This window comes from Haliotis cracherodii, unplaced genomic scaffold, assembly GCF_022045235.1.
Source record: "Haliotis cracherodii isolate W230 unplaced genomic scaffold, xgHalCrac1.p SCAF_17, whole genome shotgun sequence".
NCBI classification, from domain to species: Eukaryota; Metazoa; Mollusca; class Gastropoda; order Lepetellida; family Haliotidae; genus Haliotis; species Haliotis cracherodii.
Window position 1 is genome coordinate 10,412,775 of NW_027266272.1, and position 25,302 is coordinate 10,438,076.

Genomic DNA, 25,302 nt, shown 5'->3' on the forward strand with positions numbered 1-25,302 from the left:
ATTATCATTGGATAATTGGTCCACATTCAACCAATAATATTTCTTCTCTCTTAACATTGTCGAGTTTGTTTCAAACATGGCGGTCGCGGGAACCTTTGTAGCTACATTTCCTTCAAATATTACTGCCTGCAACGCGGTTGCGTGGTCAGACGACAACAGATTGGCCATTGCAACGGACGGGGGATTGTTTTTATTGGTAATCATTTCGGAAATAATGTCATTGTTAATGTGAACATCTGTCACATCACGATCCACAGGGACAGCTGCAAACCTGGAATGATTTGGATGATCAGCTGCAATGTTGCAGTTTACTGATCGCAGCTTTTAGCCTCATTGTCTCGGACTGTCAGCGGAGGATCTCACCACCTCTTTGATTCTTAGTGTTAGTGTGTTACCCCGAAGTCTACACACCCTTACATTTGCATAAGGGTAAACTTTCAAGTGCTGAATGCTGATCACTAGAAAAACGACAACTTATAATTTTGTCATAGCGCCTTTGGCTACCTTGATTAGGTCATTAGCCTAGCTTAGCCATGGGGTGCTAAATTTCGAATTTCTAAAGACAAAGTTTCTCATCACCTGTTCCTTTGCCAGACTTCGCTGAAGGGGTACGGTGTAATTTTTTTCTGCTCATAATATTCAAATTTCTTTTTTACCAAAATATTGAACCCGCTAGAGGGGGTTGCGCATTATACATGGGTGCGCACTATACTCAAGAAAATATGGTAATTGAAATGAAAAAGATGCACCCAGTAAAATTCAATGCTCCCCATCTCCTAAGCAGGAGATCGAAATGACCTCTGAATTAACATGAACAGGGAAATTAATCAAATGGCAACTATTATTGAGTAGTTGCACGCATACAAGTGTATATTACCAGCTTAGAATTGCAAACTTCAGTGCTAAGACCCATTGCATGTGACTCGCAGTGACACATGTTCAGAAGGCCTATACAGATGATACATACAACTTCATGCACAAACTCTGCATATGCAAATAATAAATCCCCAAAAATAATTTTAAATGCGTCACTGTCAGGACCCTAAACTAAGCACAACAATATTATGGCAGCACTATACTTTCTACTTTCAGAAGTTATTGTTTGGGCTCGTCTATGAGATACAGAAATCAGATATGCTGGTTTCAATTCCTCTCTCCCTCATACTGCAAACTTAGAATCCTCAACGCTGATTGACTGATTAGAAAGTTTACCTGACATGACCTCCTATGGGGAATTGATTTGTACCATTTGTTTTCCAGGAACTTTCTATCAGGCCCTCCCATGTAGATGGAGCTTGCCATTTCCTTCACTCAAATATCCCCCCTTCCAAAGAGGATGCTGTCAGCTTTGTGTCTTTTGATTTTGAGAAGTTTTCCAAATCTTTGGAAACAGGTTAGTGATTGGTGCCTGCGACACCTATCAACGTTTTTATTAGTTTTTATCAAAAAGGATATTTTATCTTTTTCATTTCATTATTCTAATATCTGTATAGCTGTGTATCAAAATCTCCAATCTGTGGTACCATCATGTTCCTCTCTCTTGGGGTGTGGGGTAGCCCAGAGGGCTCATGATGCCAAAAACCTGGGTTTTATTCCCCACATGTTTTACACCGCACTCAGCAATATTCCAGCTATATGATGGCGGTCTGTAAATAATCTTGTCTGGACCAGACAATCAAGTGATTGATGTCGTTAGCATTGATCCATGCAATTGGGATTGATGACATGCATCAACCAAGTCAGCGAGCCTGACCACCCGATCCGGTTAGTCACCTTTTACGACAAGCATTGTCGCCTTTTTACGGCAAGCATGGGTTGCTGAAGACCTATTCTACCCCGGAATCTTCATGGGTACATTGTGTGGAGCCCATTTCTGGTGTTCCTCGCCATGATTTTGCTGGAATATTGATTAAAGTGGCGTAAAACCATACTCACTCACTCACTCCTCTGTATTGCCTTTTGCTAGAGGAGGTCCATCAGCTGATGCTTGACCGGACACTGTGTCCAAGGACAGGTTGTCAGACGTCCAGCAAGGGATACAAGGTGGTGGCCTGGTCACCCGCAGGAGGGGACATAGCTGGCAGGTGAGGGGACCATCCACAGGAATTTGTCTAGATTTTAATCAAATTGTCTTTAGCAGGTAAATTGAGGGGAGATCATTATTTGTACAGGACCCCAGGACCTCTGTTAATTTCAAATACTGCATTGTGATCTATTACTTCAAGGGAACTGATGGTGCATAATTTCATTTGGGCAATGAGAATCTTGCCCTTAGTATATTGTCATTATACTCAAGTGTGCACTACATAAGAAAATGTGGTAACACTGGAATGTTAGATGTTAGATGTGTTTTGCTACATCTCCCTATATAATGAAAATGTTGGTCTGGTTTGCGTTGCAGGTGTGTGTTGGCGAGTGTGTCACATGACCACCAGGTGTGTATCCACACCACATCAGATACCAAGAAGACGTGGAAAAAGGTGAGATTACATCGTCCACACTTTACGATGTTGAATGCCCTATATTCCTTCATCCCCATGAATAGATATGTTGGTGTTTTGGTGTAGCCGCTATGTGTAACTAGCAAGTCAAGCAGAGGGCTGGTTCCAGATGGAGGGAAGCAACTAAATGCTATAATGAGTGCTCAGCTTACGCAGAGCTCCAGATAAGCTTTTGGTGTTGTGGGTATTTTACCCATGCGTTTTAAAATCACTGGGTATCAGTAATTCTATCTGGGTATTCAAATTCCTGTTACCCACTAGTTTTTGCACATGTGGGTATTTAAGTTAAATATTTAATAATACTATTCATCTAGTCCCTGCAAACTGAGGTTGTGTGGGTTCGAGAGCTTTATAGGACTCAAAAATACCACGATACTTCCACAAGAAAGTGTGACGGCAAATGATCATGAAGTAACTGTCATCGTGGAGTTTGGCAAGGTTGACGGAATGCCTGTTTATAATTTCAAAATAAGTTGCTGATTTGCTAATCGAATACACAGGGTTACTTCACAATATTTTGATGACGTATCTGAAATGTTCGTTGCGTATTTGATACGCTTGGATATTATCTTACTGCGTATTTCTGCATTTCTGATGCGTATTTTACGCAGATACGCAGCTTATCTGGAGCTCTGTTACGTCTCACAAATGACAGTGAAAATTGACACAACATCCATCATGTCCATATGTTCTTGTGTACGTAACAGATGTTTTTACAGTAAACACAGCAGTGTAGAAGGGGTATTGTAACTGTTATTTCATCTTCCCGAGGCAAGGGAGTCAGCTGAGTATGGAAGCCCAGTTTGCAAAACTGTCCTGTAATTTGACTGCGCGGCAATATTTTATTTGAAGTATATGCAAGTAATGTGATGCGTGGAATCTGTTTGGTCAATAGGAGGGACATAGAAGTGACATAACTACATTTAAGCCACGAAATCCGAGCCTTGTTCTACAAGGGTGGAAACTGAACTTTTAACCCCTTGCCTCGGGCAGATGCTAAGTTTGTTTCATGGACGTTTGAACTGAATCTGTTCTCTTCCACCACTGACAACAAATTTAAATTGTGTTCGGTTTTAATTATCGTAACTTTTCTAAGCACCTAGGATGGCAATTACGTCGACTATGGTAGGAGGAGTTATAATTTGTTTCCATAGTTACCATGCATTGGCATTGAATAAGTCAGTGGTGTAGTAACTCTTAGATTAGTGACTGGTATTCAGTCCCCATATACAGTAAACTACAGTTATAACAAACTCAAAGGGACTTCTATTTTTAGTTCGTTATAACCATAGTTCGTTATAAGCATATATACAGCATAACTACAGCAAATAGTCGGTACTAAAATGTTAGTTTGTTATATCCGTCAGTTCGTTATAAGCGTGTTCGTTATAACCGTAGTTTACTGTACAGTAGAACACGGATATAGCGAACTACAAGGGACCAGAGAAATCAGATTGTTATATCCGTTGTTCGTTATACACATTTTTGCTCGGAAACGTCCGCCATCTTGGATAAGACAAAACACAATACACGTAACTGCAGCATTGATTTGTATTAGCAGTGATCATTCAATTGATAAAAATTTATAACATTCATTTAATAACATTAAATTCATAACATTTTCTGAAGATTGTTATCAAATACATGTTCAAAATGTAAACATATTTATCATTTTTCGATTAATATAGGAGATGTGTAGTCTGTGATTTTGCTTTTGATTCGCCGCTGATCGCGTACAGCCAAATGTCAGTGAAACTTGACACTGAGATATTGTTCAGTTCGCTAAACACGTCACTAATTAGAGATAGATGGGCTTGCCAGTGATCAGATATCAGTTCGCTGTATCCGTTAGTTCCCTGTAGAGGGTTCGTTATGTACGTAAATTTTATATGATAATATATAGGAGATAAATTGGGGATTTTTTAACAGTTCTTTATATCCGTTTGTTCGCTATATCCATCTTCGTTATATCCATGTTCTACTGTAAATGAAATTGTGAATTTTTCATCAGCTCCCATCATATCCATTGTATCAGCATGTTATTGCTGCATGACTGACATCAGTGTAAAACCATGTTCACTCACTAGGAGTCGGGGGGCGGTCGGGTAGCCTAGTGGTTAAAGCGTTCGCTCGTCCCGACATGGGTACAATGTGTGAAGCCCATTTCTGGTGTCCCCCGCCGTGATTTTGCAGGAATATTGCTAAAAGCGGCGTAAAACCATACTCACTCACTCACTAGGAATGGGTTCTGTTGGGATGCTGTGATGTACAAGTTGTAATTGCCATGGTTACAGGTGGCGGATCTGTCTCAAATCTATGCCTCCAACAATCCACTTCCTGGTGACCTCACCTTCAGTGCACTCCGGGGACAGACATACAAGTTGGCAGCTATGGGTAGGTGGAATGTGTGTCCCAGAGTTTCGTCCATGGGACAGACCCCAGGGCCTATATCTAATAAATACCGTATTCGACGTAACAAGTGTCCCGCTCTAATAAGCGCCCACGGCGATATTTGCTCATATATTTAGGAGATAAACATACCGTGTTTTCAATGTAGAGCTAGGTTACCTGTAGATTTAACCCCGCTAAATTGAATTTGGAACCGAACGCGCAGCGTGAGGTTTCAAATGTTAAATTTAGCGCGGTTAAATCTACAGGTAACCTAGCTCTACATTGAAAACACAGTATGTTTATCTCCATTCTACCATGACTAAATAAAATGCGAACTCTTTGGTGTTAGCAAATTTACAGAGTGAAGCGGCATGGGTTGAGTTCAGTGTTTTGAGTGGGTTATCGATCTGAATTACGGAATCACCGAACAAAATATGGTGCTGTATATATTCAAGCAGTTTGTTTACACCGTAATACTTCACTCGAACATATGACAGGCATTGAAAGCATATAAGTACGGCAACTTAGTAAGCTAACATGAGGTGGGCATCCCTAAAGAAAACAAAGCAAGCTTTGCAAGGCTTTCGCTCTACAGCGCGCGTCACCATTATGACGTCATATCACTCATTGTGACGCAAAAAATATGACGTCACAGTCGTATATAGAAAAGCGCCAAAATTCCAAGCTCTCTGTTGTCTCCAAAACGTAAACACATTCCCTTTGTTGATTTCTGTCGTGTTTTTCTGCATGAAATGTATTGCCACACATCCTTTTAATATTGTAGTAACCGCATCTGTGCATTTTGTAACCTGTAATTGTAGATATAATTATTCAAATATGCCTACCGAAAATAACTGAAAATAGTACTAGTCTATGAATATTAGTTTCCGCGGTGATGCGGCCGTCAAACCAGCTGTTTCAATCAGAGGGGGTTTATTGTGATTTAATAGCCTCTGATTGACCAATCAGAATCGAGTAAATTCCAAATTCATGGTAGAATTGCAAGTGAACAGTCCCAATAAGCGTCCCTTCCGAATGATAAATGTACACAAGACTATTTATTCGTGCATAATACGTTTGTTATATGCACCCTTAATCATAAGCAATTAAATTCTGGAAAAATATATCTGTTGTATATAAACTTTTCAGGCTGTCAGCATAAGCCACGAAATTTACGATCTTTCATCTCTGTTGTTTTTCACCAAAATAACATTCTAATAAGAGCCCCCTATTTCTAATTTTGATAGCGCCCTGGGCGCTTATTATGGCAAATACAGAAATCGCCCACATCCCCTTCTCGGCTCTATCAGTCTAAACTCATACCATACTCAACTCAGGGTACTAAAGACTGACATTTAGTCCAAAATATAAAGTTATCTTACTTTAAAAAGTATGTCTATTAATTGAAAAAAATGAAATCCTAAATTTCAGAGCTGGTGCAATCTAGACTTGCCAAATCATTCTAGACTTGTGTTGGACTCGTTTTTTTAATATTTTCTCTGGGGTAAAAAACTCATGAGTTCCGGTATGGAATTATTTTTATTTAACCTATATATGAATTTATTTCAGGGACTATTTGTTACTTTAGGCCTGTCTAAAGCTCTGTAATTCACTGAGCAGTTGTATCTTGTACACAATGCTGTATAACTCGTATTGCAATGTTTTGAACACATTACTGTTCATCATACACAAACTGGGGGCACGGGTGGCCCAGTCGTCTAAGGCGCCGCGATTCGCTGTGCAGAGTTGCGTCCCCTCTACACGCCAGAAACCTATGATTGTGGGTTCAAATCCCGGTTCGCCCCGATTATGTTTCTAGATTTGTCAGCACCATACCCGTGCTCGTGGGTTTCACCGAAGTTGTAAATGTCTGAGACCTGCATCACTTCGGGGATTCCTCCCACATTAAGCTGACATGCCGTGATATAACTGGAATAATGTTAAAAGCAGCGTTAAACCCAACTCACTCACTCACTCATACACAAACTATAGATCAGGCTAGATGGGTATGACTGTATTCTGATTTAGATAAAACAATACTAGGTGAAAACAAGTAACTTGCTCATTTCCAAATTCTTTTTGAGTTCAAGTGTTATTTCATGCCTTTTGCAGAACTCTCTTGGTCTGACTGCTACCAAGGCAGCCAGGGTGAAGGCGCCTACTCCCTGCTGGCTGTCTGCATGAAGAATGGAGACGTTGTGTTGTGGAAGGTTCACCTGCCCTGTCTGCACCCGTAAGATTTCCAGTCTTTACCTTTCAGTATAGTGGGCACGGATGGCCCAGTCACCTAAGACGTCGCAGTTCGCTGTACAGATTTGCATCCCTTGGGCACGCCAGAAACCTATGATTGTGGGTTCAAATCCCGGTTCGCTCCGATTATGTTTCTAGGTTTGTCAGCACCATACCAATGCTCCTGGGTTTCACCGAAGTGGTAAATGTCTGAGACCTGCATCACTTCGGGGATTCCTCCCACATTAAGCTGACATGCCGTGATATAACTGGAATACTGTTAAAAGCGGCGTTAACCACAACCAACCTTCAGTATAATGAATCTGGGAGATAAAACAGAAAAATATCATTGTAGCTTTACTCTTTGTCATGCCAGCTACACAATCAGCTGTCAATCATTGCAGTGCTTAATGTTAAGAATGAATGTCGAGGGGTCCTTGTCAGACTCCTAAGAAAAATCCACGATGTCACTCTATTTCTGTACAAAAGTAAAACTCCAGGAACTCGTCAGTGGGTTCAAACTATTTGCGATTATTGATGTAGAAGTCATTAGAGAATAGCCTACAAAATACAGAGAATTGCTGATTGGCTTTCATGAGTGAATTCACTAAAGTTCCGAACTTTTGCCAGCGACTTTCAAGTTTTCTTTTTCGGTCATTTGATACATCAGGCCATTTAGTCTGTTGTTTGAACAATGCCACATTAAATGTGACGTCATGAACAATGGCTGAAGTCATCTTTTATTATTTGCAATAGTACATTCATTTAAATTCGACATTGCCATGGTTCTTTCCACAAACGATGAAAACAATGGAACAATTAGAAGGAACTAGCTGATCAGCATGAAGTAAAAATGATATTGCTCATTGAGAATTACTGAAAACATTTTCATCTATTTTCCGCACCCCTAAAGGTAATATTATCTTTATACAAATAATTTCTCTTCGTGAGGCCATTATGTATAAGCAACGACCCAAGGACCCCTGAGCTGATCTGCCTGGACCGAGGGTTCTCATCTGGTGCCAGCGAATGTCGTCATCTATCTTCTCAGAAACCATCAAACACTTAGCTGAAATTTCACAAATAATGATGCCTGAATTTGTTCAAGAGGCTGCCATCATGAGTATTTTACAATAAAATGAATATATAATCCAGGTATAATTTATATCCAGTTGATTAGAATGAGATGTTTTACTCCCAATACGATGTCTCTCTGTGTTAGCCTCTCTCTGTGGATACTCCGTGTTGTTTCAGTGAAGACTGTCGTGTCGTGAAAGTTCTCTCCCTTCACACCAGCATCCCCACCTCTGTGTCCTGGTGCCGGCAGCTGGGACAGGACAAGCGAGGTAATGGTTACTATGGTTACACACTGTTCACGAAGGGTGGCATATTAGAGACCAGTCATGACATTTGAAAAGGAGACATCATGACATTTTCTGCCATTGTTTCAGAACTCTTGTTGGACAATGAGTCAGACTTGTTGTGGAGGCATTATCAATGCTGAGACGTTTTAAACTTTTATTGATGAGTTTGTTTGACTTGAGGATGAGATTCTATTTATCATCCAAAATCATTCCTCCAACATTTCCAAGATTGTACAGCTAGTGCCTTGAGTTGAAAAAAATGGAGGTAGCCAGCTTCAGTGATAGGGAGACAAGTGATGTCATTGATTATGAAGTCATAGTGACCGATGATGTCACAGTGGTCTGCAGGCATAGTGATGCAGTTCACTGTAGCAATATCTCCTAGGAGGTATCCATTATTATCATATAATGGGTAGGTTTCTCGGCAGGATAAAGCCAACGGATAAAAACGATATCCGTTGGGGTCATATGCGGATAGAGATGCAAATATCAAAGGTCAAGTAGGGACTACTTTCACTGTTTATAAACAAACATGGCGTCGCCCTCGTCATTCGGCAATCGAGTTAGAATTAACCATCGGGAATCTGGATAAACTACAGAGATAATTGCTATCATTATCAAAAGAACAGTCTAATATACTGAAAATCAGTGTCTAACTGTGACGTAGCTAAGGCATTTTATAAGTTTTGGCAACTTTGGAGATATAAATTTCGAACCAATTTTGCGAGGGCACGAGGCCTAGCCAAGCGGGATCAGTAGCCATGACTGGTAGACCTCTGCGGCTTGAAACCTTCTCCACAAATTGAAATAGTTGGATTTGGCCGAAATATGTTTGAATTGTTACTTTGTTTTCTTTTGTCACTCTGTGTACATCTGACTACAGTTCTTAACGTTATGACAGGACAGACCGACTGTCAACAACGTCTGACCATGACTGTGACGTCTCATAGACTAGGCTTAGAGTAGCTTCCCTTTGACAAAGGGCAGTTACTCTAGCGGACAGAGCGATGGATTGCCGCGAAAGGCAATTAAAAACAGTTGTTGTTTTGCATATATGTTGCTTCGCCACTGTATAAGAAACAGATTTCAGTTGGAACTATATTGGCTACTGTCACTGTCCGACTGACACATCACTTACCCTGTGACGTAATAAATATTAATGCGCGCATTCCAGGAAAACTTTTCGGTAATGTTTGTGAGAGGGAAAGCGATTTTGAAGCGCAGAATTAAAGAATGACATTATATGATAAAGAGGTTATCACGCTTGTGTGTTTGGGGATGGTAAATATCCTGTATTAGGAATAAACACTATGTATTTAGCTCGCCAAGGCTCGCTAAATACAACATTTATTCCTAATGCAGGATATTTACCATCCCCAAACACACAAGCGTGATAACCTCTATATATCGCCCAAGTGATATCTCCTGTGGAAGCAAGTTCAGGATGATTCTACTGTGTTTCAGCTGTTTTGGCAGTTGGTTACAACAGCGGAGTGATCCACCTGATGGACGTGACTCTCGGTGGGGACGAGGTGTCAGTCAGACCGGCATGCCTCTACGGGGAGAAGGATGATCTTCGAATCTCCTGCATGTGCTGGAAGAAACTGAAGGTGAGTACTAACACTGGCATTACTTGATGTTGGTTTAAAGGGCAGATGTACTCAAATATTGGAACATCTGTTCACAGTGAACAGTGAGCATTGGTAGCCAAGTCAGTTTGCTGGCAGAGTTGCATCCCTTGGGCATGCAAGAAAGCTATAATTCGGAGTTCTATTCCTAGCTCGTCCCAGATCTGTTTCTAGGTTTGTTACCACCTTACACATGCTTGTAGAATTCCCCAGTTCCCTAACTCCCTAATTCCCGTCGTGGATTTCACAAAAGAAGTAAACATCTGAGACCTGCATCACTTCAAGCTTTCCTCCCGAATTAAGCTGACACGCCGTGATGTAACAAGAACACTATTCAAAGCGGCATTGAGCCCAACTCACTCACTCACTCACTCACTCACTCACTCACTCACTCACTCACTCACTCACTCACTCACTCACTCACTCACTCTAGGTACATGAAAACATGCTTCTTCTATGTCTTTAATGTTTCTAAGAGGCATACCACTTTCTTTGAAAGTTACACTGACTATGACATCTATTTTCCCCAACCGGAAATGACATAAAAAATTCAAACATTGTGCCCTTCAGCTGAACGCTGCTAGGCTCAAAGACATCATGGAAAATAATATGACACATTAATGCCACAATCACCTTGTCACAGGACTGTTCAAACACATGATACTCGCCCCCCTTTCTTTGCAGGATAGCTACCTACTGATATCCAGCAAGGAACAATATTTATTGACTCACAGTGTTAAAGTAGACAACAAACTGAGTTTCTCCCAGAAGGCCACAGTTACAGGAAGTCACTGGATGGCCGGCACTGGTAGGTTGCACATAATGTCTGTCACTTGTTTCTCTTGGCCCTGTTCCACAAATTGGTCTTAGTGCTGAGATGATCGTAAGTCCCACACTTAAGATACCATACTTACATACGATAGTTGCAGCGCTTGGATCACATTATGGAATGGGACCCTGATCAGATTATTTACAGGTTTTTACACATAGCTATTGCTGAGTGCGGCATGACAATATGGCCGCACTCAGCAATAGCTGTCTCCAGGAATGGCTGGAGAGGTTTAGCAGCATGAGAAATTCATGGGTTTTTTGTGCTTTTTTTTTATGACTAGTCCTGACTTGTCTAAACCTTATTTTACTAGTCCTCAGAGTTTGTAGCTGGACATGCTTGAACAAGACTAAAATATGTACTCTATTTACATTCTGTCAGTTAGTTTTCAGTTCCAATTTGAAGCAAAATTGAAGCCTTGAGAACTCATTCAAAATTATAGCCTTTAAATGCTACTAGTCATCTTTATAATTTTTTGCTCAACAAATTTCCAGTAGTCACGGGCTAGCATGAATTTTAATTGAAACGTGAGGAATGTGTCAGTACCTTCTATGTTGTAGGTTTAGCCAGTCACGACAGTATCACTGTTTTGGGTTCAGCGGACGGAGTTGTACAGAAGGTCACGGTCACCGAGATGAGGAACAAGAGTGCAGGTACCGGGTAGTCTGGTTTCATTGTAACATGGGGGCACGGGTGGCCCAGTCATCCGAGGCGCTGCGGTTCGTTGTGCAGAGTTGCGCCCTTGGGCACGCCAGAAACCTATGATTGTGGGTTCAAATCCTGGTTCGCCCCAATTATGTTTCTAGGTTTGTCAGCACCATACACCATCCTTTAACGGACGCATAAATGTAGAGAATGGATGCAGAAAAGGGATGCATAATAATATTCATTGTACCTACAGTTTATCAAGAGCAGTTATGGTGTCTGTTATTTCATCCATTGATCATGACCACTGTTCACATGACTGTTATGTATTTATGTTGCTCAAAAGTAGTTATCAAAGCACACAGTGCACTACACCATTACATACTTCACGGGGGCACGGGTGGCCCAGTCGTCTAAGCTGGCGCAAGTTGCGTCCCTTGAGCACGCCAGAAAACTACGATTGTGGGTTCAAATCCTGGTTTGCCCCGATTATGTTTCTAGGTTTGTCAGCACCATACCCATGCTCTTGGGTTTCACCGAAGTAGTAAACATCTGAGACCTGCATCACTTCGGGGTTTCCTCCCGCATTAAGCTGACACGCTGCGATATACCTTGAATACTGTTAAAGGTGGCGTTAAACCTAACTTACTCACTCACTCACTCTTCCCGAGACAAGGGGTTAAAAGTTCAGTTTCCACCCTTGTCGAACAAGGCTTGGATTTCGTGGCTTAAATGTGTTGTGACTAGTGGCTATTTCAAATTATGTCATTTCTATGTCCCTCCTATTGACCAAACAGATTCCACATACCGGTATCACATTACTTGCATATACTTCAAACCCAACTCACTCACTCACTCATTGTATCATGCTGTTACAATGCATGACTCGGAATTCTGAGTCAGGATCGGTCCCTAGTACCCTATGACTGTCTCTCTGTGAGTAGCCAATGACTAATGAGGATTCAGCAGCTACAGCAATCAGTTTTGGGTGTGAGATATGATTGCTGTAGTTCAGTAATGTGAAACTTGAAACTCCCACTTGAAACTGTGACTTGGCCATGATGGTGTCGAATGGTGCTCAAATGATTTGATTTAACCCAGTTCCATATTTACAGGCCGGGGGCACGGGTGGCCCAGTTGTCTAAGATGCCGCAATTTGCTGTGCAGGGTTACGTCCCTTAGGCACGCCAGAAACCTATGATTGGGGGTTCGACTCCTGGTTCACCCCTGGTTCACCCCTGGTTTCTAGGTTTGTCAACACCATACCCGTGCTCGTGGGTTTCATCGAAGTGGTAAACATCGGTGACCTGCAACACAATAAGCCGTGATATAACTGGAATAATGTTTAAAGCGGCGTTAAACACAACACACTTACTCACTCATATTTACAGGCCAATGTGGTATTGTGAGAATACTGCTACACCAAGAAGCAACATTGGTCCTTTTTGCATAAAACTCCATTCATACTGCACCTCCAGTGTGGTGTAGTGGAAAGAGTGTCTGCCAGGAAACAGAATGTTGGTGGTTTGAACCCTGCAGCATCATACCAAAAGTCTTAAAATATTGTACTGATGGTTTCCTGTCTGGCACTTGACATTAAGGGGTTAAAACAAGGACCGTTTGGCTCGGAGTCAGTATACTGTGTCTGAGTGGATATCCAAGTTAGATTGCCTCATGGTATCTTAGTGGGCTAGCACTAGAAAATGGTCATTAGACTGGACTCGTACAAGAAGACCCAGAAACTCACATTCACACATGTGCATTGCCATATAAGTGCAATAATCCTGAATGTGACTTTAAGCCCCATTTCACCACCACCACCACACCTACACATAACTTACTCACTCAGAGGCAGGGGTAGCCTAGTGGTTAATTTGTTTGCTTGTCACGTGGAAGCCCTGATTTCAATGCTCATTTTCATATTGCTGACTATTGCTAAAAGCGACGTAATGATTCAATCATGCTGTTTATTGTAGAAATTGTGGTTGACACCAGCCTGCTACCATTTCCTAAAGACGACAAATATCTGTGGAGCTGTCACGGCACGTGTTTGTCCCCCAATGGCTCCTTCTGTGCGGCGGTCTTCACGTAAGTGTTCACCTCATGCAGCCAGCTGGAGGCTGTCAGAGTCCTTGCTGTTATTTTACACTTGAATATGAATTGTGTGCTGTTGTATTGTGAAGTGAAGAAACCAGTGTGACATATATAGATTGATTTAGGTCATGTCATGTCATGTCATGTCATGTCATGTCATATGTCATGTCATATGTCATGTCATGGTGTATGTCATGTCATGTGTCATATGTCATGTCATGTGTCACATATCATATGTCATGTCATATCATATCATATATCATATCATATCATACCATATATTATTCAGATGCTTGAGAAACGTGTAGTTTGCTTGCTAATCACAAGAACAATCGTAAAACATCTCACTCACTTATAAAAGACAATTTTATCTTAAAATCAAATTAATATCATATCATATCATACCATATATTATTCAGATGCTTGAGAAACATGTGTAGTTTGCTTGCTAATCACAAGAACAATCGTAAAACATCTCACTCACTTATAAAAGACAATTTTATCTTAAAATCAAGCGATCATCTGAGTATTTACAGAGTCTGAAAACACAGGATAGGACGATATATCATATCATGTGTCATATATGTCATCCTATATCATATCATATGTCATATCATATGTCATCATATATCATATAGATCATATCATATGTCATCATATATCATCATATATGTATCATATCATGTGTCATATAGGTCATCATATATCTTATCATGTGTCATATATGTCATATATCATATCATGTGTCATATATCATATCATGTGTCATCATTTATTACTTGCCAGTGAAGAGATCACCCGTTTAATAAACATACAGCTGTATTACACATTGTGTAATACCAAAACGCGTGCTTATGTACTCTCGGAACACGTTTCACGAACAAATATTGAAAGCTCTCAACATCCCTTGGCTTATTCAACGACATTGCGTGTGGAGATGATAGATCACTGAGAGGAGCTTAAACACACTCGATGACCACAGCAACCTTGTTGCTAGGCTGACGTCACATGGCATTGTTTCGCCGAAGGATCTTGCAACAAAATTCCACAAATTACGTCATCGGGTATTGTGACGTGATTGTAAACTTTGAGGTGCAAGGCCCCGTTCCACAAGGCGATCGTATTGTAGCGCAACGACAGTCCTTGGTCTAAGTTTAAGTATGTGAGTTGCGATAACCTTAACGCTACGATATTTTTGTGGAACGGACGCCTGAATTCTAAAGATAGACCATTGTATGGTATTAAATTCATACGTTTCAACTTTTGACGTGTTTGAAGTATTATTCTGTTAAACTCAATTGTATTATGCCGTGGATCGTGTAGGTGTCAGCCTATTCACACTCGACAGTATAATTCTAAATCGTTTTAAATGGCAAGTAATAAATAAAATACTAAACGAGCTCCCGTGTAAAACCAATTTTATGAAACTCGTGAATAGTTGTGGTATCTGACTCGCTTTCGCTCGTCAAATACCACAACTATTCACTCGTTTCATAAAATTGGTATTACACGGGAGCTCGTTTAGTATTCTATATATATCATATTATGTGTCATCATATGTCATCATATATCATATCATGTGTCATATATCTTATCATAAATTATAAATCAAGCTTCACAATCAAATTGTCCAGTATCTCAACACCGACAGTCAGGGCCAGCTGATATTGACGCCTGTAACCACCTTCCAGTGCTGTCGTATACGTCTTGTACAGTTGACAATAGAAATGCTACCATGGTCCTCAAGTACCTTAATCGTTCTGGATCTGATTTCAGACCATCATCCAGGTTCTGCCATCTAGAAATGAGAGAACCAGTAAAGGTAAGCTGACCGTCAACTTGAGGGAAGCCTTCTCAGGACAAAGTCCAGTGCCACGTTCAGATTATATGCTGATAACATTGGCTTAGACAATACATGGAGTGCAGGAAGTTTGAACTTACAGGGTTATACAATTCTGACAAAATGAAAAGGTGCTCAATTTCAGTTAAACAAATTTCCTGTATTGTCTGAAAGCAAACAACCATGGAGATTCCGGGTTAGAATGGTCCCCAGCAACCTATGCTGGTCGTAAGAGGCGACTTAATGGACTGGGTGTTCCGACTATGAGACTTGGTTGATGGTGTCATTGTACCCCGATTGTGTGGAATGTTGCTCACAATCTCAATCCTTGTCTGGTCCAGACTCAGATCATTTGGAGACCGCCATCATATAGCTGGAATACTGCTGAGTGTTGTATTCGACAACGCACGCACGCATCGGCGCACACACACCTTTAAACATCAATGCCTTATTCTATATTTTGTTTCAGCTTCAAGTCATTCATGTGGAAGAGAAAGAAATCATCCATGAGTATGCAGGTATGGTGTCTACTCTGCTCAATACTTGACTACTTGCCATTGCACTTTCTGAAGGAACCCCAGACAATTTCCAGGGCTGCTTCAGCAGGGTCCTAAAAAACAACTTCACATGGAACATACATTTATTTGTTTCCCTATTTCACTTGACCTGGTGTTCATGCAAATCAGGACAGTCGGGTAGCCTAGTGGATGGAGCGTTCGCTTGTCACACCAAAGACCTGGGTTCATTTCTCCTCGTGGGTATACATGTAATATGTGAAGCCCATTTCAGGGCCCACTTGCACAAAGCGATCTTAGCGAAAGATGATCGTAACTCCCATACTTTAACATAGGCTTACAGTAGTCATAGCACTAAGATCTCTTTGTGCAAGTGGGTCCTGGTGTCCCTCACTGTGATGTTGCTGAAGTTAGGACAAGGAAGTTAACAATACACTGCCGTCAGGTACTGGTCCTACTCACTATGTTGACTGTGTTGCAGGGTCGTTATGTAGGGCCGGAGATGTTTTTGAAGCCTACAGACAGAGTATATGTTGTGAGGTTGACCCCCAGGACCTCCTAAAGGAGCATCGCCTCAACATCACCGACCTCAACGACCAGCCCTTGAAGGCCCTCAAGATCTACAGGTGAGATTTAATGTTTATTGGATTCCCATGACTCGAGAAACAAATCCCAAACATTTACCGTGAATCTTGAAATTAATGCATCTCCAAATCAATACGACTGCTGACGCCAAGAAAAAAATGTGACTCAAAATCAATGCGACTACCCCCAACCCAACAACAGTTCACTGATTGGAGTGGTCAATGATGCCTAGTTTGACACAAGTGGGTAGAACTCTTGACACATTTAATTGGGGCTCGGGATAATTTCAAGATTTACAGCATTACACTGATTTAGACAAGTATGTTTTCAAACAAATTTTTTGTTATATCAGATGCTTCTTGACATTCCTTCAAGAATCCTTCTAGCAAGAGACTACTAAATGTTTATGAGCATAATTAATAATTTAACAATGGTAGTCTACAATGACTAGTAATATTTTATGGTTATAATTCTTTGTTTTTTATAACTTTACCAGTTCTCGATGCTTTGATTTTACTACAAGTTAGTCTAGCAGGACCAGGGGCGATAGGGTAGCCAAGTGGTTAAAGCGTTCGCTAATCACGCCGAAGACCTGGGTTCAATTCCCGACATGGGTACAATGTTTGAACCCATTTCTGGTGTCCCCCGCCGTAATATTGCTGTAATTTTGCTAAAAGCGGCGTAAAACCAAACTTACTCACTCACTTTAGCAGGACCAACTGCAAGCTCTGAGGATGAATGAAATAGGTTTGAAGCTAGTCCAGGGTTAAACTCAAATGTTTTTCTGGCATGGGTAAGATAAAATGCCCTTGTGATGTTAAAACAATGAGGAAATTGAAAAATTTATACAAGCATTCAGGAATTTGTACTACCGTATTCGACGTAATAAGCGCCCAGGGCGCTCTCAAAATTAGAAATATGGGGGCTCTTATTAGAATATTATTTTGGTGAGTTGAAAGATAAATTTCGTTGTTTATGCTGACAGCCTGAAATGTTTATATACGACAGATATATTTTCCAAGAATTTAATTGCCCATATTTAAGGTGCATATAACTACACGAGTGCGTATTATACGTGAATAAATAAGTCTTGTGTACATTGATCAATCGGAAGGGGTGCTAATTGGAATTGTTCACGAGCCAATACATTAGCAAATATCGCCATGGGCACTTATTAGAGCGGGGCGCTTAGTACGTTGAATATGGTAGGTGTAATAAGTGGTAAGTTGTAGCCCTGTAGTCCTTTGGACTAGTCTTCAAAACAGAATTTCAAAGGTTACATGAGTATTCAATATAATTGGTTACTTTAAAACATCTCATAGTCAACAAATGTTATTTGGGGGCAACACTTTCTGAGTAACGGTAAAACTCACACTGCCAGTGTGGCACCAGATCGTCAGCCCACAAACTCAGCAATCTAGCCCCCTTATCCACCGAGGGTTCCACAAATATAACATTTGTTACATTTGACCACACTCTTAATGGCATTGTGTATTCACATGTTATTATAATTCAAAATTGCAGCTGTGTAGTAAACATCCCACTGCCTTGGGGTGGTCATATTCCTGCAGTGAAAGTGGGCAAGACTTCATGGAATATATCAAGTGGTATATGGATGCTAAATGATTTTGTTTGTTTGTTGTTTAACGCCGCACTCAGCAATATTCCAGCTATATGACAACAGTCTGTAAATAATCAGAGTCTGGACCAGACAATCCAGTGATTGATATCAGGTGCATCGATCCACGTAACAGAGTTCGATGACATGCATCAACCAAGTCAGCGAGTCTGACCACCTGATCCCGTTAGTCGCCTTTTACGACAAGCATAGTCACCTTTTACGGCAAGCATGGGTTCCTGAAGACCTATTCTACCCCGGAATCTTCGCTGGTCGGATGCTAAATGGATGCTAAATGAACATAAAAGTGAGCATTATGTTTTGTTTTCAGATTTTTGTTTCTAGTCTTGGATAACCTTCTGCGAAACACAATTGATGAGGAAGAAGAGGTAGGGTATTTTCCTGGACTGTTCACCACGTTGTCCTGTATCACTTGCTTATGTCTGGGACAGTTGTCTGAGGCACCGCAATACACTGTGCAGAGTTGCATCCCTTGGGCACACCAGACACCAGTGATTGTGGGCTCCAGGGATTTACGTGATGCACAAATGTAGAGGATGGATGCAGGAAAAAAATATACTGCGTCCCAAGGGATGCATAATGATATTCATTGTACCTACAGCACATCAAGAGCAGTTATGGGTGTCTGTTATTTCACACATCAATCATGAGCACTGTCCACATGTTTATTATGTATTACAGGCTCTAAAGTAGTTATCGAAACATGCGATTATATCTGTGGATTAAATTGTTATATGTAAAGATCGTGGAGTTTATGAAGAATGCTAAACCATGAACATTTGAAAACTTTTGATCGGAAATAGTGACATGCATAAATATTTTTAATAATGACAACATTGATTGTATAATAATAACTTTATTGATAATTTATAACAATAATGGCTGTAGTCGTGACAACTTCCACTCTTTCGGGACCGTCATTCAGGCGATGTTTCTGACAGATCACGATCTGAAAAATACTATCATGAAAGTGTATCCCGTGGATAAGACGACCCCTTTATACAGAATCTTATTTCTGGTCAAAATTCGGCTTATCTGCGGATGTATACAGTACAGTACACAACGCCCTTTCATAACTTTGCAGGACCCTCATGTTGCCTGCAAGGACCCTTAAGGTGAATTATTGGGGGTCCCCTGGATCCCCGCTTTTGTAAGTCAAGGTAAAACCCTGAATCCCGGTTCACCCTGATCCTTGACTTCCTCAATATACTGAGCATGGGGATATGCTGAATCCTGATTCAGTTTTTGTCTTACTCACAAGTGTTTGGGGCGATCAGGTAGCCTAGCGGTTAAAGCGTTTGCTCGTCACGCGGAAGACCCGAGTTTGATTCCCGACATGGGTACAATGGGTGAAGCCCATTTCTGGAGTCCCCTGCCGTGATATTGCTGGAATATTGCTAAAATCGGCGTAAAGCCACACACACTCACTCACTCACTCACTCACTCACTCACTCACTCACAATCTGTTCAAACACATTTTACCATCTTTTTGTCCTCCAGGGTTTTCAGCCAATTTCTAAAGACATTGAGAAGTTCACAGATGAAATTCATGGCCGCTTAATTAAACAAAGATTTGAAGACATCAACAAATGCAAAGGAAAGCTCTCACAGCTGGGTATGTTGAATAGATAGTTGGAACTAATCTTTGTCATCAAACGGAAATGAAACAAATATCAATAATTAGGATATTACAATCTTGTATAGTCAAGAGTCAAGCAGGGAGTTACTGGACGTGAAATCCTGCATTCTCTATAAAAATGGAAACAGATCCTAAAAATTACATGTTTGAAATGAAAGCTACTTTTTCATAATTTGGTCAAACTTGCAATTATTTTCTGTACATTATCATTTAAAAAGAACAGTACACAGCCAAATGCTTCACGAGCTTCTAGTGTTAGTACTTGTAGATTCGTTTCTGTGGGCGAACTCAATGTCCATGTTTAACTTACAACCTCTGACATAACCTTATGTCACAGAGGTGACTATGCTTGTAGTAAGAGACGACTGACGGGATCGGGTGGTCAGGCTCACTGACTTGGTTGAAATCGAAATTGCATGGATCGATGCTCATGATATCAATCACTGGATTGTCTAGTCCAGACTCAATTACTTACAGACCACCATCATATAGCTGGGATATTGCTGAGTGTGGCGTAAAACAACAAACCAACCAACCAACTAGAGTACTGTATTCAATATTTGACATTTCTGTAAGACCCCATTTTCAAGCGTAAGAGCCTCATTTTCTAAACTGAGACCCTACAATTTAAGTCCCCTAGATCCATAAAATAATTAACCCAGGTTAAACCCTGGCAGCAGTGTCCATTTGTCCAGCTTTTACCTATCTGACCCTGAAAGGAAAATCTCATCACAGTTGAGTAGTATATATATATACTCACCTCCAAAAGAAACACGAATCATGGGAACATGTAGAGGAGTATGTACGTTAAGAAGAGATGTTTCAAATTTGTATCACTTAATGACAAAACTAACAACCAGTCAAGTGTTACCGCAGAGTTTCCTTATTTTTATCACAATATTCAAATGATTTCCAAACTTTACACGCTAATCCTGCACGAGACAAATGGTTCGTCTGAAGTCATGGATCTTTGACGTCACATGTGATGTGTTCACACAACATAACAGTATGTTCGTTTGTGCATCGAACCAATCTCTTGAATATAAGTAATTTTTCATATATTAACAAACATGTATGGTATTCGCGTTTCTTTTGTCGGTGAGTATATATACTACTCACCCTTTGATAGAAATATTCAGACCTGTCAGACACTTGACATATGACAGAACCTGTGAAGGTCCGGGTAGAATAGGTCTTCAGCAACCCTGTAAAAGGCGACTAAGGATCGGGTGGTCAGGCTCGCTAACTTGGTTGATGCATGTCACTGTATCCCAATTGCGTGGATCGATGCTCATGATATCAATCACTGGATTGTCTGGTCCAGCCTTGATTTTTTTATTGACCGCCGTCATCTAGCTGAAATAGCTGAGTGCGGCGTTAAACAACAAACAAACAAACAACCGACATATAACAGATATCCCTGTCATATGTAGAGTAGTATAGTTGAGTGCTGTGTAGAGTACAAACAAACAAACAAAGGGGACTGCCGTGTCATGGCAGACCGGGACATGTCATACAGTGAGGTATATTTTGAAGAGATACTTGATGATATTTACAGTGCGAGTTTTAGGACATTCTTTACTTTCTGAAATGATATTATAAAACTTCAGAGCAGAAAATCGTGACCCACATGTGCCAGTGGTTGGAGCGAAGTTCTAATGAGACTTTACACCAGTACGCTGAGTCGGACGTCGTCATCAAAGTCATGGGCCGTGTGATGCACCTCCCACCCTCCGCCTGCACCATCTGTGAAGAGAATATCCTTTTTGAACCAACGTTGTCTGGGCACACTAGGTCCCCAGTATCCCTTGCCTGTAGAACCAACGTTGTCTGGGCAGACTAGGTCCCCAACAACCCTTGCCTGTAGAACCAAAGTTGTCTGGGCAGACTAGATCCCCAGCACCCCATCCTTGTAGAACCACCCTGTCTGGACAGACTAGATCCCCAGCACCCCTTCCCTGTAGAACCATTCTGTCTGGGCAGACTAGGTCCCCAGCACCCCATGCTTGTAGAACCACCCTGTCTGGACAGACTAGATCCCCAGCATCCTATCCTTGTAGAACCATTCTGTCTGGACAGACTAGATCCCCAGCATCCTATCCTTGTAGAACCATTCTGTCTGGACAGACTAGATCCCCAGCATCCTATCCTTGTAGAACCATTCTGTCTGGGCAGACTAGATCCCCAGCACCAGCACCCTATCCTTGTAGAACCATTCTGTCTGGGCAGACTAGATTCCAACACCCAATGCTTATCTCTTTTTGGGTGAGACTAGTCCCGAGCTCACCATGTTGGTTGTCTTTGTAGGAAGCGACTGTTAGTCATATAGCTGCTTCACTTTGCTGTACAGATGTAGTCAACTAGTCTTCTATAGGCTCCCAGGTTTGAGCAATCCCTAATTAACCTTAACATCAGCAGGTCTTCAGATGGATCCCTCCAGCTGTAAATGTGTCAACGGGCATACATTTGGTAAGCATTTAGTTTTCATAGTTCCATAGCACACTCATTGTTAGCTCACCTGACTGAAGGTCAAGTGATTGTATGCCGTGGTTGTCATTATTTGTTCATTATTAAGGTGCGCTACAGAGCCTAATGGCTCTATATTTTTTTTTTAAACTACTGGAATGAAACATAGAGAATGGTTACCATGTTTAATATCATCCATAGTTTTCTGAGCCTTTTCAACCAGCTGTTCACAGACATCAGCAAACTGGTAAAGTGACTCTCCAGTAGCTTCTTTTGTGAGGATCAAAGGAAACTGAGGACTATAGAATTCTTTTATGTGGAATGAAGGTTGTGAAACTGCAAAGACAGGGTCTTTTTGGTTCTTCTTTGCCAGGTTTTTAAAAAACACTACACTGCCAAATTCAAATATAATCTTTGAAGTGTTGGTTTTCACTATTGTTTGATATTGATTATCTTGACAGTTGTTGTTATATTATCAGAACAATCACATATGTCATCACATTTTTATTATTTTCTTAATAGTGTCATTCTATTTATATATCAGTGCAGATATACAAACCCAAAACTTTAGCCAAAAAGTTAAATTATATATACTACTCACAAGAAGTAAAGGTCCATCTGTCCTGTCATGACAGATTAACTCAAATGATATGAAAGAGTCAAGTGGACTTTTACTTTTGAGTAGTATGCATAAATTAATCAACATCTCCTACTATATGAGGAGGCACGGGTGGCCCAGTCGTCTAAGGCGCCGCGATTTGCTGTGCAGAATTGCGTCCCTTGGGCACGCCAGAAACCTATGATTGTGGGTTCGAATCCCGGTTCGCCCCGATTATGTTTCTAGGTTTGTCAGCACCGTACCCGTGCTCGTGGGTTTCACCGATGTGGTAAACGTCTGAGACCTGCATCACTTCGGGCTTTCCTCCCACATTAAGCTGACACGCCGTGATATAACTGGAATACTGTTAAAAGCGGCGTTAAACCCAACTCACTCACTCAAATATAATCTTTGAAGTGTTGGTTTTCACTATTGTTTGATATTGATTAACTTGACAGTTGTTGTTATATTATCAGAACAATCACATATGTCATCACAATTTTTTATTTTCTGAATAGTGTCATTCTATTTATATATCAGTGCAGTTAGACAAACCAAAAACTTTAGCCAAAAGGTTAATTATATATACTACTCACAAGAAGTAAAGGTCTGTCTGTGCTGCCATGACACATTAACTCTAATGATATGAAAGAGTCGGGTGGACCTTTACTTTGGAGTAGTATACATAAATTAATCAACATCTCCTACTTAATGAGGGGACACAGGTGGCCCAGTCGTCTAAAGCACCGCAATTCGCTGTGCAGAGTTGCGTCCCTTGGGTATGCAAGAATCCTATGATTGTGGGTTTGAATTCCGGTTCGCCCCAATCATGTTTCTAGGTTTGTCAGCACCATACCCGTGCTCATGGGTTTCACCCAAGTGCTAAACATCTTAGACCTGCATCACTTCAGGCTTTCCTCCTACATTAAGCTGACATGCCATGATATAACTAGAATACAGTTAAAAGCGGGGTTTAACCCAACTCACTCACATACTCCTTAGAATGGAAAACTTGTGGTGTCCTGGTCTTAGTTGATGTGTGTTTCTTGTCTCTCCAGGGGCGTGTTGTTTGACATTGCTGCCGTGTGACCAGATCCCGTACAGGAAGTGCCAGACCTGTGGCGCCCTCTCTATGCACCTGGAGCAACTGAAAGGTACCAGGATATCCTCAAGTTCAATAGTGTGACAGTTGATGTCAAGAGCTGCCATGTGGGTGGGCTAGTCATCTAAGAGACAATACAGAATGTCTCCCCATGCTGGTCATATAAGGCGACTTAATGGATTGGTTGGTCAGGCTCGGGAGACTGTTGATTGCGGTTCATAGTTCCCTGAAGGCATGGATCCTTGCTCACAATATCAATCACTTGGTTGTCTGGTCCAGACATGATTATTTACAGGCTGCCATCATGTAGCTGCGTTGTGTGGCGAACACACATAACAAACAAATACCAAATGGAATCAGATTAACCTCCATATTATGTGCGTCTTGTTTCAGATATAACCTGGCTGGCCGCCGACCTGACCCGATGTGCGCTATGTGAGGGACAGCTACTCTGATTGGTCGAACACTGCATGACCATCTGGAGCTCTCTAGCCTGGACAGTCGTCCACAACCATCTTGAACTCTCTAGCCTGGACAGTCGACCACGACATGACCACCTGGAACTCTCTTGTGACAGTCGTCCACAACCATCTTGAACTCTCTAGCCTGGACAGTCGACCACGACATGACCACCTGGAACTCTCTTGTGACAGTTGTCCACAACCATCTTGAACTCGCTAGCCTGGACAGTCGACCACGACATGACCACCTGGAAGTCTCTTGTGAATCGTCTAGAACCATCTTGAACTCGCTAGCCTGGACAGTCGACCACGACATGACCACCTGGAACTCTCTTGTGAATCGTCCAGAACCATCTTGAACTCTCTAGCCTGGACAGTCGACCACGACATGACCACCTGGAACTCTCTTGTGAATCGTCCAGAACCATCCTGAACTCGCTAGCCTGGACAATCGACCACGACATGACCACCTGGAACTCTCTTGTGACAGTCATCCACAACCATCTTGAACTCTCTAGCCTGGACAGTCGACCACGACATGACCACCTGGAACTCTCTTGTGAATCGTCCAGAACCATCTTGAACTCGCTAGCCTGGACAGTCGACCACGACATGACCACCTGGAAGTCTCTTGTGAATCGTCTAGAACCATCTTGAACTCGCTAGCCTGGACAGTCGACCATGACATGACCACCTGGAACTCTCTTGTGACAGTCATCCACAACCATCTTGAACTCTCTAGCCTGGACAGTCGACCACGACATGACCACCTGGAA

The 25,302-nt window shown here is 41.4% G+C and overlaps 1 protein-coding gene across 1 annotated transcript; it reads left to right on the forward strand.

Moving 5' to 3' along the window:
• The first annotated feature begins 76 nt into the window (after positions 1 to 76).
• LOC139464367 (general transcription factor 3C polypeptide 4-like) lies at positions 77 to 24,915 on the forward strand. Its single transcript, XM_071245896.1, has 20 exons — positions 77 to 196; positions 1,261 to 1,393; positions 1,967 to 2,084; positions 2,402 to 2,480; positions 4,796 to 4,895; positions 7,005 to 7,125; positions 8,376 to 8,467; positions 9,950 to 10,095; positions 10,798 to 10,921; positions 11,503 to 11,595; positions 13,564 to 13,675; positions 15,458 to 15,503; positions 15,991 to 16,039; positions 16,518 to 16,662; positions 18,571 to 18,628; positions 19,761 to 19,875; positions 21,510 to 21,656; positions 22,318 to 22,368; positions 24,022 to 24,117; positions 24,459 to 24,915. The coding sequence occupies exons 1-20, from the start codon at positions 77 to 79 to the stop codon at positions 24,518 to 24,520; spliced, it is 2,007 nt and encodes a 668-aa protein (XP_071101997.1). The 3' UTR covers positions 24,521 to 24,915.
• The last annotated feature ends 387 nt before the right edge of the window (positions 24,916 to 25,302 follow it).